Source organism: Natrix helvetica (genome assembly GCF_964273705.1).
Source record: "Natrix helvetica genome assembly, chromosome: 1".
Classification (NCBI taxonomy): domain Eukaryota; kingdom Metazoa; phylum Chordata; class Lepidosauria; order Squamata; family Natricidae; genus Natrix; species Natrix helvetica.
The window spans coordinates 208,623,329-208,638,007 of NC_138548.1; the positions used below are offsets into that span (position 1 = coordinate 208,623,329).

Consider the following 14,679-nt stretch of genomic DNA (forward strand, 5'->3'; position numbering starts at 1 on the left):
CATCTTCTTAAAGACTTCCAGTGTTGGGGCATTCACAACTTCTGGAGGCAAGCTGTTCCAGTGATTAATTGTTCTCACTGTCAGGAAATTTCTCCTCAGTTCTAAGTTGCTTCTCTCCTTGATTAGTTTCCACCCATTGCTTCTTGTTCTACCCTCAGGTGCTTTGGAGAATAGCTTGACTCCCTCTTCTTTGTGGCAACCTCTGAGATATTGGAATAATGCTATCATGTCTCCCCTAGTCCTTCTTTCTCTTAAGCTAAACATACCCAGTTCCTGCAACCGTTCTTCATATGTTTTAGTCTCCAGTCCCCTAATCATCTTTGTTGCTCTTCTCTGCACTCTTTCTAGAGTCTCCACATCTTTTTTACATCGTGGCGACCAGAACTGAATGCAGTATTCCAAGTGTGGCCTTACCAAGGCATTATAAAGTGGTATTAACACTTCACGTGATCTTGATTCTATCCCTCTGTTGATGCAGCCTAGAACTGTGTTGGCTTTTTTGGCAGCTGCTGCACACTGCTGGCTCATATTTAAATGGTTGTCCACTAGGACTCCAAGATCCCTTTCACAGTTACTACTGCTGAGTAAGGTATCACCTATACTGTACCTGTGCATTCCGTTTTTGTTGCCTAAATGTAGAACCTTACTCTTTTCACCATTGAATTTCATTTTATTAGATAGTGCCCAATGTTCAAGTTTGTCAAGATCCTTCTGTATCTTAAGCCTATCTTCTGGAGTGTTGGCTATTCCTGCCAGCTTGGTATCATCTGCAAATTTGATGAGTTCCCCATTTATTCCCTCATCCAAATCATTGATGAAGATGTTGAAGAGTACTGGGCCTAAAACAGAGCCTTGGGGTACTCCACTGCATACTTCCCTCCATGTAGATGCAGTTCCATTGAGAACTACACGTTGAGTGCGGTTGGTCAGCCAGTTACCAATCCATCTGGTGGTGATGCTGTCTAACCCACATTCTTCTACTTTATCTAGTAGTAGGTTATGGTCTACCTTATCAAAAGCCTTACTGAAGTCCAAGTAAACTATATCAACGGCATTCCTCTGGTCCACTAATTTTGTCACATTATCAAAGAATGCAATAAGATTAGTCTGGCATGATCTGTTTTTGACAAATCCATGTTGGCTTTTGGCTATTACTTTGTTTGCTTCTAGGTGTTCGCAAATTCATTGCTTGATTATTTTTTCCAGAATCTTTCCTGGTATTGAGGTCAGGCTGATAGGTCTGTAGTTTCCTGGATCTAATTTTTTCCCTTTTTTGAAGATGGGAACCACATCAGCTCTTTTCCAGTCCTCTGGTAGTTCCCCGGTGTTCCAGGATCTCTGAAAGATATAATTCAGTGGTTCTGAGATCTCGTCTGCTAGTTCCTTCAGAACTCTGGGGTGTAATCCATCCGGTCCTGGTGATTTGAACTCGTCTAGGGTAGACAGGTGCTCACTTACCATTTTCTTCCCTATTTCAATTTGTGTTCTTAATTTTGTGGTGCTGCTTTTGATAGGTTGGACTGTTTTATCCCTTTGTGTAAAGACAGATGCAAAACATGAGTTAAATAGTTCTGCTTTCTCCCTGTTGCTTGTCACCTTCTTGCCACTTTCTCCTAGCAATGGACCAATTGTTTCCTTAACTTTTTTCTTGTTTTTAACATGTTGGAAGAAGCTTTTTTTGTTAATTTTTACTTTTGTGGCAAGCCTTTCTTCATTGTGAGCCTTAGCTTTCCTCACTTCATCTTTACAGGCTCGGGCTATTTGCTGATATTCTGCCTTAGTTATGTCCCCCTCCTTCCACTTTTTATACTTACTTTTTTTGTCTTTCAGTTTGTCAGATAGTTGTTTATGCAGCCATGCTGGTTTCTTTTGGGAGCTGTTGTTTTTCTTCTTCATTGGTATTGTGTTAGACTGGGCTTTTCTAATCTCATTTTTCAAAATTTCCCAAGCTTCTTGAGTTGTTTTCCCCTCGAGGATTCTCATCCATGGAATTTTTCCCAAGCTCTCTCTAAGTTTATTGAAATTAGCTTTCTTAAAGTCCAAGACTCTAGTTTGACTTTGTTCTACTACTTGTGTTTGGATAATGTTGAATTCCAATATTGCATGGTCACTTGCCCCCAGGGTTCCTATGGCTTCAACACCTTCTATCATTTCCTCTCTGTTAGTGAGAATTAAGTCCAGTATGGCTGATCCCCTTGTTTCCTTCTCTACTTTTTGGAAAACAAAGTTGTCTGCTAGGTTTGTTAGGAACCTGTTGGATCTTCCACTTGGTGCAGAGTTTGTTTCCCAGTTGATGTCAGGGTAGTTAAAATCTCCCATTACTATTGTGGTGTGCTTCCTACATACCTTAGTTAGCTGACTAGCAAAAAGTTCATCTTCTTCCTCTGCTTGGTTGGGTGGCCTGTAGTATAGACCTATGGCAATGTCATTTCCCCCACAACCTTTAATATTGACCCAAATGCATTCAAGATAGTTCTCATTGTGTGTGCATGTACGTATATATACATAGATATATGTTCTGACCCCCCCCCCCCAATGCCTGTGAATAAACCAGAGCACAGGCTTGGCTGTTTGCCACTGTTTAATTACTGAGATAACAAATCCTTTGGCTGAGGGCCCAGATAACTCATGTTCAATAGATTAACTCTGCAGCAACCCAGATAATTCAAATGAAGCAACGCAGATAGTCCAAACGAACAGACACGGCTAGAATACACAGATAGATTTTCTTAACTACTAATTTGAACGGTTGTTTCCTGCAAATGTCCCCTCCCAACGCCTCACCTATAATCTCTCTTGGGAGGGGCCAATCCACAACCACCTGTGCTTAATCATCTTCTGTGAGTCTGCCTAAGGAGTTGCTGCTTCCATTTCTCAGCCCTTCTCAATCTAGCATCAGGGACAAACTGCCTTTGATCCTCCCCACTGCTCCATGCCTCAGGCGCCTCCTGGTGGCCAACCAGCCTCTCTGGTCCCTGCTCTGAGTCTGAACCCTGCACAGGGTCCTCCACACCATCCAGGGCAGACTCATATGGTTGTTCGCTATCTGAGTCCATCAGCAGCTCAACCGGATCCTGCTGGGCCACAACAGATATATATAGATACACACACACACACACACACACTATTTTAACTATCATTTAAAAAGTCACATCATAATGTTTAAGATTGTAGGCCACATTACAAGTTGTCCAAGGCTGCAAGTTGGACTTGCTTGATGTAGATAATCATCCTAGGCATAATGGCCAGCTTATAGGCTGAACTAACCAAATATTTCCTATCCTGTCTTCTTTGGAGTAAAGATAGTTCAATCTATTCCCTCCCCTCCACCCCTCCATCTCCCATGTCTCCGGTTTAAGAGAATCAATCCACAATATGTTGCCCTGACCAGTTTGGTTGAGAGGAAGTTGGAAAGCAAAAGAAAAGAGGTGGCTGCAGGTGCATACAGGTAGTCCTCAGCTTACGACCACAAACGAGCCCAAAATGTCTGTTGTTAAGTGGGGCATTTGTTAAGTGAGCTTTGCCCCATTTTATGACTTTTCTTGCCACAGTTGCTGAGTGAATAATTGCAGCTGATAAGTTAGTAACCCATCGTTGCAACTGTGAAAAATGGTCCTAAGTCACATTTTTCAGGACTGCTGTGACTTTGAACGGGCAGTAAGTGAACGGTTGTAAGTCGAGGACTACCTATATTCCTTCCTTTTCTCAGAATCAGGTTTCACAAGAATTACAGCAACTGGATACTGAGAATGGGGGAGAAAATGGATTTACACTTTAATTATGTTTCTCTACAAGCGCAAGGAGGATTGATAGGAATTTGAAGATCCATTTAGTCCTTCCCCCCTAATTAGTTTAGGTTCCTCTCACCTTGTTGTCCCAGTGGACAACAAAACTGTAAACTTTATCTAATACCAAAAGGGAACAGGGCAACAGTTTTGAATCAGCGGATTCGTTGCCTTTAATTTATTTCACTTCCTTCTTGTAATTAAGCTTTCGTGTGACCATGTGCTGCTTCCAAATTTGAAGTAACGTGTGTGCCAGATCTCTCACTTGCGTTGTGTGTGGATCAGTGGTGGGTTGCAAATCCCGTTCCAACCGGTACGGTTGGAACGGGGCTGGCGGCGTCCTCATGGACACGGCAGCGTGCACATGTGTTCAAGCGCCTCTGCGACGCTCCAGCTGCTCCGCAGAGCGTTGCACAGGCGCTGTACATGTCATGCGCCTGCGCGGAAGCGCAGAAGCCTTTAAACTCTGGTAAGGAGCTCAGGCGGGCGGATGGGCTCTCCGGAGCACCGTACCAAAACGGTATCCGGTGCTCCGGGCTGGCTCCGGTACGCCCGTACCGGGGCGTACCACCTGCAACCCACCACTGGTGTGGATCAAAAATTAATCTACACTTGGGTCCCTCTGTGCCTGTTCCACCTGTGCAAGCCTTTGGAGTGTGTTTTCTGCTGCTGAATGACCACCCCATTCATACGTGAAGCCATCTTCAAAGAGATGGGAGGTGTGGGGGTGAGAGTTCAGCAGAAGTGAAGCCACAGGCACTGTTGTTGAAGGGAAGGCTGAGAGATTGCGAAGCTCTTTGAAGGGGACCAGGGAAGGCCAAGATTTCCAGGCAGCCCATTGGATCTGGAGCCGTTGCTCTCATCTCTGCCTTCTTGGTTTTTGCTCTTGTGTGGGCAGAAAGTGGCCTGAATTTCACTGCAAATCCTCATCTCCTTCTATGTTAGTGGACAGCTGAGCGTAGAAATATTGTGACGGTTTAAATGTGTGCTTTATGGGTATGATGTGGCTTTGTGAGTGTGGCTTTGTGGGCATGGCAGGGGAAGGATACTGCAAAATCCCCATTCTCTCCCCACCCCACTAACCTGCTTTCCAGCTCCGTTCTCTTGTTCAGGGCAACAAAAGAAGATCGGCTGGGAGGCAGTGGGGGCGGAGCCAGCCTTTTTGCCGGTTCTCCGAACTACTCAAAATTTCCGCTACCTGTTCTCAAGAATCTGTCAGAACTGGCTGAATCACCATCTCTGACTTGTGTCCTGGGTGGATTTGACAATGGATAATAATAATAATAATAATAATAATAATAATAATAATAATAATAATAATAATAATAATAATAATAATAATAATAATAATAATAATAATAATAATAATAATAATTTATTTGTTAGCCGCACCCTCTCCCGAAGGACTCGGGGCAGCGTACAATAAAAAACACATAGAATACAGATATAGACAGTACATACACAAACATATAGACGTATACGTGGAGGAGGTAGACAGATAAATGGAAACAATTAAGATCACAATTTAAAATCCCCTAAATAAAATTACGAAATAAAAAAAAAAAAAACCCGTCAGGAGCGATATGATCAAACTATGGTTGAGCCAGGCCAGCTACTTGGAAAAGGTGGGTCTTGAGCTTTGCACGGAAGGAGCGGAGGTCAGAGGTAGTCCTAATATCCGGGGGGAGGTCATTCCACAGGGCTGGGCCCGCCACAGAGAAGGCTCTGCTCCTAGGCGCCGCCCCCCGACACTGTCTGGTGGACGGCACCTGGAGAAGTCCCTCTCTGTGCGAGCGAATTGGTCGCAGGGATGTATGGGGCAGGATACGATCCCGCAAGTAACTAGGTCCTGTGCCATGGAGCGCTTTAAAGATCGTTATCAGAACCTTGAAACGAACCCGATAGACCACAGGAAGCCAGTGCAGCTCGCGCAGGAGAGGTGTCACATGGGAGTACCTTGTACTCCCCATAATCACCCGCGCGGCCGCATTCTGGACCAACTGTAGTCTCCGAGTGCATTTCAAGGGAAGCCCCATGTAGAGAGCGTTACAGTAGTCCAGGCGAGACGTCACCAGCGCATGAGTGACTGTGCGTAAGGCGTCCCGGTCCAATAGGGGGCGCAATTGGCGCACCAGGCGAACCTGGTGGAACGCCTCCCTTGCCACGGCTGTCACATGGTCATCCATGGACAGCCGGGCATCCAGGAGGACGCCCAAATTGCGCGCCCGCTCCACGGGAGCAATTTACATCATGTTCATGGTAGATTGTTTGGATGGTGTATCCTACCAGGAAAGCGACTTGCCACTGCATTGTTTTGTTGGCAAAACAAGTTGCCACTGCATGATTTTTCTTCAGCTTTGTGGTTAGTAGCACTCACAGTTCAGTGAGAAGCAACATTCTTACTTCTTTGAAACTGTACATACCACATCATCATGCAATCTTGTTGTTAATGCTCTTTGGGTTTTTGTTTTTTTAATTTGAACTTAAACACATGTCATCTTCTTCCCTATGTTTAGAGACGGAATACAGCCCCAGCCCGGCGCATTGAACATTTGGTAAGGCTCTGTTTGATGCTATTTTTCTGAACCTGCCGGTCCCATAGACTGGCATTTCAACCATTATGCTGACACTAATCCCTAGGAGCGTGGGAAGATTTTTCTTCTTTGTTTTTGTAGTTAACGCGTTTGTACTTAAAGTCGTCATTTATTTTGCGACTTAGTCATTAAAATCATGTGAACTTCAAGACACATTATTAAAAAGTATCTCTGTTCCTTGGGTCAAATCAAGGTGTTTTGTCTCCTTGCCTTTCTGGTAGAAGACTTTACACTTATTTTGTGGTAGACTGTTGTTCTAGTTCAGATAGCAGAGCCAGATTGGTGTTAGAGTTAAAGGCACCAGGCTAGAAAGCAGGAAACCATGATTTCTAGTCCCACCTTAGGCACAAAGCCAGCTGGGTCACCTTAGGTCAGTCAGCCTCTCTCAGCCCAAGGACGTAGGCAAGGGCAATCCACTTCCGAAAAATCCTTGCCAAGGAAACTACAGGGACTGACAGGCATCAGGAATCAATACTGATTTGCAGGGACACGAAAAGTACAGTGGTGCAGTACTTGGGCACTGCCTCAGATTAAGCGAAAGATTGATGGAGTGACAAATCTTTGGTCCCTCAGAACTAACAATAAAGGCCAACACTAGTTGAAAATGTAAAATAGTCAGCTTGGGTCCAAAACTAGGTATTTTGTGAATATTTTCCTATTTAATTTTTATGCTCTTTCTATACACATTAATATTGTCATTCATTGTGCTTTTGTCTTTGCTGTGAATACAATATTTTTCTACACACATTTGTTAGATGCTGACTTCCTTCCTTCTTTATTTTTCAGGGCTCCACCAAGTCCCTCAACACTGCAAAGCAACGGAATACATTGCCCAGGTACAGCCTGACCCTGACTCTGTGTGTGTGTGTGCGTGTGCGTGTGTGTGCGTGTGTGTGTGTGTGTGTAATTATATTGGCCTTGAAATTCAGGGAAGGTGAGGGATGGACCAGCTTTTAGCCTATTGTTTTTAATGGTGAGCTATTTTTGTAGACAGATGTCATCTTCTCTTGGTTTCTCATACTAACATTATCCTCAGTTAATCACATGAGTAACTCCCGTCCTTTTGGAACTAGGAAGAAAATGGATTAGCACTGCATTGAATTTTAGGTTTGGCTATTGGGGGGGGGGAAGGGGGGGGAGAGACAAGAAAGTAAGTGTTAATATTTATTGAAACAGTTGTGAATGACGCCATTCACCTGAGGATACAATATCATGGAGAATGCCATTAAGTTAATAATAATGGGAGAGAAAAATGAAGGCGTTTCAGTACCATATGCTTTATTCTAAAAAGATAAGCACAGTTGCTTCCTTTTTTAAAAAAAAATTCGCTTTATTAAATTTCTACAAAAAATAAACTATAAAAACAAAGAAGGAATTAAGTTAAAATAGAGGACAAGAAAGGTGGAAAAGAATAGAAAAGAAATGAAAAGAAATAAAAAAGGGTAAGTAACTTCCAACGTTCTTTGATACAATTGTATACATAAATAACCTTTTGATCTAAAATTCAACAATACACAGTATTTCCACAATCATAAATATTTCCAATTGTCAAGTCCCAAAATTAATGTAGCATCTCTTGCGGTTTCTAGCAAAAAGTCCAAAAGTGGTGTCTACATAAAAACAAAGCTAGACAAAGTCTTTTCTTTAATCAAAGTAATTAATTTCACTGTCTCAACTAGTTCCATTAACTTCACCATCCATTCTGCCATTGTAGGAATTTATAAGTCTTTCCATCTCTTTGCATATAATTCACTGCAGTTATTATATATAAAAACACTAATATTTTCTTAAATCGTTTATCGTTTAACCAATTTTGTTGTATTTAAGTACAATGACAATAATGATTATACTATACTATCTATCATGCTTGTACTCTTGCCTCCTTTTGATGCAAATAGTAAATGAGTAGGGGAGAGAATTTTTAACAAAATTCAACAGAATTGCCTCTTTTCTTTTGCTCATCCCTAGCAAGATAGTTTTCATTAATAAGGACTAGATATGAATATAAGCCATGCATTCCTCGTCCATTGTTCTGTGATAGCAAGCTTTATCTCCTTAAACAAATCTAGTGATCTAAGAACAGCATTTTCTTTCATCTGCATTCTTATTGGCCAAAATATTCTGGGTCAAGGCTAAGACCTAATCTTCACAAATGAGAAGGTTTTTCCCATATCTCAGCTGCTTCACTGGAGATTGGAGCCTTCAGAGAGTCAGCTGATTTATTCTCTGTTGTTGCAGAAAACCTTAACTACAGTGTATGAATGAGCATTGCAAGGAAGCAATTAATTAAATGTTAGGGGAAAGTCACTAATAGATGCAATTAATTTTTAGTAATTTTTATTGCTTTTAAAATAATGACTAGAAAAAAGAAAGGAGCAAAAAGAACAAAACCACAAACTATATACATATTTTAAAAAATTACATTAAAAGTGCTTAAGAGAGCTGAGGTGGCACAGTGGTTAAAGTGCAGCACTGCAGGCTACTTCAGCTGACTACTAGTTGCAGTTCAGCAGTTCAAATCTCACCAGCTCAAGGTTGACTCAACCTTCCATCCTTCTGAGGTGGGTAAAATGAGGACCCAGATTGTTGGGGGCAATATGCTGAGACTGTAAACCACTTGGAGAGGGCTGTAAAGCACTGTGAAGCGGTATATAAGTCTCAGGGCTATTGCTATTAAAAATGAGTGGTGAAGAAATACAGAAGGAATATTTTGTGTTGATGCAAATTATCAATTGAAGAATCGGTTGCAGTGATTCCCCCCCCCCCCCCATTGGAGGTTTTTAAGAAGAAGTTGGTCAGGACTATTTGTCATATAAATGCTGCTTCTGCTCTACAGAGAGGAGAAGATTACATACGAAGACTTCCAAGACACTTTCCAATTCTATCATTATATGGAGTAGCAGGATATAAATTTAAGAAAAGCACATGAAGAAAAGCACTGGTTGCTCCTAGAACTGGGTATAAGATGAACCACTGGTTTTGTTAAATATTGATTTAAGGTTCCTGCACAAGTGGAAGCATGGTACTCAGACAAATCAGCTACCAACAGGCACATAGCAATAACAAGAGCACTTAGACTTATATACCATTGCTTTATAGACCTCTAAGCAGTTTACAGCAACTTGCCCCCAACAATCTGAGTTTTCATTTTACCCGACCTCGGAAGTTTGGAAGGCTGAGTCCACCTTGAGCCTGGTGAGATTCAAACTGCCAAATTGCAGGCGGCCGGCAGTCAGCAGAAGTAGCCTGCAGTACTGCATTCTAATCACTTTGCCACTATGGCTCTTAAACAACACATCCCTACCATTCTAAAGAGACAATTAAAAACTAAAAGGAAACAAAAAGTCCAAAACGCCAACTCCCTAGCAAGCAACACCCAGATAAGCAGAAATTATCACCAAGATTAACAACAATGAAACAGTAAGCAAATACTCCAATCAAGGAACTATCATCTTAGACAAACATTCAAACAGTAAAAAAAAAAAAAAACAGCCTAATCAAGGAACCAGCAAGAACACTCCTACCAACACTAATAGGACAAACCACTTGTATGTAAGTAGAGAGCAAACCCCATTCCCTTCTATGGTAGTACTGATGATGTAAATGAACCATCTGCAAGTAAACAACCAAGCTCAGAGAGCACCAAGGACCCCACGGTTCAACTCTGAGCTATAAATATTCTCTTCAATTGGTACCTGCACAATTGCAATATTTCGCTTCTGGCTGTGTTATTGGGAGATTCCACTGAAAATTAGGCTTGCCAAATGGTAAACTATGTAGGTTTTAGTTCTTTTGCCTGCTAATTTATTTTGTAATCTTCAGTGCTTATTATGGTTCTGTGGACCTCTGGAGTCCCAGTTCCCTTAAACTTTCTGCTTTTCTTCCTTTCAGAAGCTTCAGTCTGGACCACGTAATGGAGCGCAAGTATGACTTCGACCTCATCTACATCACTGAACGTATCATCTCTGTGTCTTTTCCTCCTGCTTTGGAGGAACAACGTTACCGTAGCAATCTCCGAGAGGTGGCACAAATGCTGAAATCCAAGCATGAGGACAAGTATCTGGTAAGGAGGCCGAGGAGATGTTGAGGATGAGGATAAGCAGAAAAATCAATTGAGTGGTGAGAAGAGTTACTCTAAGGAAGGAGCCAACTTGACATTTCTATGTAGGTTTGAGTGAGTGTGTGAAAACGCCTGTTTAACCTCTGAGATAGAGAGGGATGGTGATCATTTTGTCCTGCAGGATCCCATGATTTCATATCAAGTAAAGCATTGGTGTTATCTTCATTTTGAAGAACTCTACTGTATAAAGATCACTTATAGGAGCAGCCTATATGTTGGGTGGGCAGGGTTTGGGACGAGCGATATTCTGACTTTCAAGAGGAATAGGGGGCTATAAAACTCCAAGCAACTTAACAAGCTTATTTGGCAAGAGAAAGTAACATTTGGGGTGAAATCACATGAATAAACTGTGCTTAAAATGTCCTGATCAAGATGCTCTAGTCTAGGTTATTAGTTGAAAGCTGAGTTGGTCTAGTAAACTGCTAAAGATGCTTCTTTGTGTCAACAGCTCCTCAACTTGTCAGAGAAACGGAATGACATCCTCCGGTTGAACCCCAAGGTGAGAGATGAGAGCTTGGGGCCAAGATGCTTACATTAAATTGAGACTAAATCTAAACTGAAACTGTTTAGAAGGTTATTAGAAGCTTGCAGATGGTAGAGATTCATAAAATGTGAATTTTATGATTCACATTTTATGAATTCTGTGATTAAAGTACAGTAATTATAATTAGATTGTTAGTTTAGCTTGATTTGTTCATTCTCATTCTCAGCTGATTAAAAAGGAAAGGAGAGAAACAGGCATTAATCCTGGAGAAAGAAAGATATAATGCATAGTAAATATTTACGTACAGTACTAAATTGTATCAGGCAACATTTTTAAAGAGAATGTTAATTTTCTGTGATTGTAATTTCATTGAAAGCAATTAAAGCTAAGCCCTTCAGGAGGGCCTATTGTGCTCAAGACCATCTATGTCTGTATATTTAGACACAATACAGGTTATTTTCTGAATTTTTAAAATGTTTATATATTATTCAAGTTTCATTTATTTTATTTTTGTATTGTGTATTATTTTATTACTGTGTATTGTTCTACTTTATTGTTATAAACGGATATAAAGTTTGTAATTCAAAGAGGTAGAAATGCAGTAGAGAAAATATAATAATTGAACCTAAGACTACGTACCTAAAACCAGAAGTAGCTCCTTAGTTGAAAGCAAGCAAGTTACTTGGCTGTAAGACTCGGGAGAGTCATTAAAATGTGTTAAACCTTTAAAAACTAGCTATTGAGTAGCCAAAGAGCTCATATTATTATTATTTCCTTCTTGTTATTCTTTATACGAAGAGTGCCAATAGTGCTCATTGCATTTTATAGCTCTAAAGATGGTAAAAATGTAATTTTCTCCTTCTGCCAACTCTATCCAGGGACACTTTCAAGGTACATAAAGATGCATAAAACTAGTAAGGTTTTCTAACCCATTCTTTCCCAGTTATAATTAGAGTCACATTATCAGTGATTACAGTGACAGCAACATAGGCAATAAAGGTGGGATAAGGGTCATCATTGGGAACGACTGATTTTTATGCCACTATGTTTTCCTGCTAACTAAAGATGGGACGGAGAACCCTTCAATTCGGTGAGGAAAGGCCCTATGTTTCTTATAGGGGTTCCATTCTATAGGCAAGAAATTGTACTCACCAGTTCCAAAAGCTTGTCTCCTCCCTATATACCTCAGCAAGTTCTTAACTCCAATACTTCTTTCTCCTTGATGGTCCAGGTGCAAGATTTTGGTTGGCCAGATCTGCATGCTCCACCTCTGGACAAAATTTGTTCCATCTGCAAAGCCATGGAGACCTGGCTAAATTCAGACCCTCAGCATGTGGCTGTCCTTCACTGCAAGGTCAGAGAAAAACCTTCCCAAATTCCTGATTATTTATGTAAGGAAGGAATATGATGAGCAAAGAGGAAATAAGGCAGTGGACACTGCCTGCTGTTAGGGGAAAGGGGTGAGATCCTGGCTTTCCAGAATCATTAGCTGAGTGGTTTTGGTATGTCCTCAAAGTCAGCAACTTAGAAGGTCCTCTGAGAAAGGCTTAGATTGATGAAATACCTCCGTTGCATATATACCTTCACTTTATTCTGCTGATAGAAAGGTAAGCAGGACGTCAGGTTGGTCCAATTCATCAGTCAAACATTGAAAGTCTATATGGCTGCCAAAGTCCTTCATGTAATGAAGTGGCATCATGCAAACTTTCCTCTATTGTATCAGAGCTGGAATCTTAATCAGCATTTCCCACCTCTTTCTAGTGATTCCCTCAAAGACATTGAATTAGTTTTCATTTATAAAGCTACTGGTAAGTGAAGAAAGGTTTTACATTCCCAGATTGGACAGAAAAAAAGAGAATAATATACAAAATTGCCTTTCTAACCCCCCCCCCCCAATTATGACCAACAGCTTTTGTTTATTAAGACATGATCAGGCTGAATAACCTTTCTCTGGGTTCATTCTCTCTCTTTTTTTAAAAGTATAATTAATGGATTTTTCCATCTCTGTTTACCTTTCAATTGCAAGTTTTAAAAAGCTTTTCTTGGAGGCTTTTTGGACAGCCTGAAACTTCTTCCATGGAAAAGTTAAGCTTTACAAAGAAGGAGGAAGTCATTGTACAGATACTGGATGGTTCACCTTCCTATATAGTGGTGGTGCAGAATGGCTTCCCACTGACAGTATAGTGAGATTATAGAAACAAACAGATTGAATGAATTGTATTTACCGGTATACAAACCGAATCCAGTAAACAAAGTGAGCATAGGTAAAAATAATGTGTCTTCTTTTGCTTTCCCGTTTTTGGGCTTTCCCATCCCCACTCCAAGGTGGCTGTTATATTTTGCCAAAACTTTTTGCACCCCTGAATTTATAGTCACAATGCATGATTCCAATGCCAATTTAACATGTTCTCTCTTTGTGCCAGGGCAACAAGGGCAAGACGGGTGTGATCGTAGCCTCTTACATGTACTACAGCAAAATCTCTGCAAGGTATTGAGCAAGGGAAAACAATGGAGGGTCTACTCTAGCACTGACAGCCTTTTTTTCCCTTCTCCTTTCCTTCCTCAGTCTCATTTTCCAGGCTTTCTTCTTAAGCTACATTTTTGGTGGGCCGAATGTATCTGTAACCTGTCAATTGTATAACCTGCCAATGCATAAATGCAACTCTATTTCCCTTCCTTCTCTTCTCTCCTCAGTGCAGACCAGGCCCTCAGCACACTAACCATGCGCAAGTTCTGTGAAGACAAAGTAGCTGCCTCCCTCCAGCCATCGCAGAAGAGGTGAGTCTCGCACCCTCTTTCTTATACCCGGTGCTTTTTCAAGAGGACAACTGGACTTTCTTGTTTCTCTTTGAAGACGTTTCGATTCTCATCCAAGAAGCTTCTTCAGCTCTGACTGGATGGTGGGGAAAGGAAGGATTTATATTAGGGTGGGTTGCTACCGGCATTACTGCCAGTTTGATGTACGCAAAAATTTCAGGCTCAATTGTGATCATAAGTTGAGGACTACCTATATCAGTGATGGCTAACCTATTTTGGATCGTGTGCCAAAAGCAGGGAGAGAGCTTGGGGGTTGTGTGCGGGCATGCCCACACCCATAATGCTATGCACGTTACCCCAGTGTGCATCCCCCCCCCACTTTTGACACACTTTTTTCACCTTCCCTAGGCTCCAGAGGCTGTCTAGGAGCCTAAAAGGCTGAAAACAGCCTCCCCCCATCCCCGTAGGCCCTCCAGAGACTTCAGAAGCTTCCCTGAAAGCTCCGGAGGGCAAAAAACGGCCTTATGAGCAACCCGGAAGTGTTCTGTAGGGAGAACGAGGCAGACAGGAACTGAGGCAAGGCAGGTTTAAGCTAACACAGCCTTTATTTACAGTATAACACAGCAAAATGTAAGGCAAACCTCGACCCGGCAAACAGCAGCATTTGACAGCTGACAGCCCTTTTTATACTAGAGCTGTCAGACACTGAACCAATAGAATGGCTGCATTCTCCCGCCAGCTGGCTGCTTGCATCTCAACCAATCAGGGGCCGGCAATGATAGTCAATGGCGTCATAGCTTCGAGAACTTAACAGGAAGTTTAGGAATGGTGATTTCCAGTTTGGCCGTAGGGCCTCCTGAAGGCTCCGGAGGGCGAAAAACGGCCTGACGAGCAAACCGGAAGTCTGTTCTTGAACTTCCGGATTGCTGGTAGGGCCAT

The 14,679-nt window shown here is 41.8% G+C and overlaps 1 protein-coding gene across 5 annotated transcripts in view; it reads left to right on the forward strand.

Annotated features, from left to right (window-relative positions):
• The window catches only part of TNS2 (tensin 2), a 166,345-nt gene that overhangs the window by 102,449 nt on the left and 49,217 nt on the right, over positions 1–14,679 (forward strand). For all 5 annotated transcript variants that reach the window (XM_081934417.1, XM_081934415.1, XM_081934414.1 and 2 more), the window contains 7 exons: positions 6,302–6,340; positions 7,166–7,215; positions 10,271–10,442; positions 10,948–10,998; positions 12,215–12,337; positions 13,407–13,471; positions 13,678–13,761. In XM_081934417.1, the coding sequence (XP_081790543.1) occupies positions 6,302–6,340; positions 7,166–7,215; positions 10,271–10,442; positions 10,948–10,998; positions 12,215–12,337; positions 13,407–13,471; positions 13,678–13,761 (584 nt within the window). The remainder of the gene's footprint in view (positions 1–6,301; positions 6,341–7,165; positions 7,216–10,270; positions 10,443–10,947; positions 10,999–12,214; positions 12,338–13,406; positions 13,472–13,677; positions 13,762–14,679) is intronic.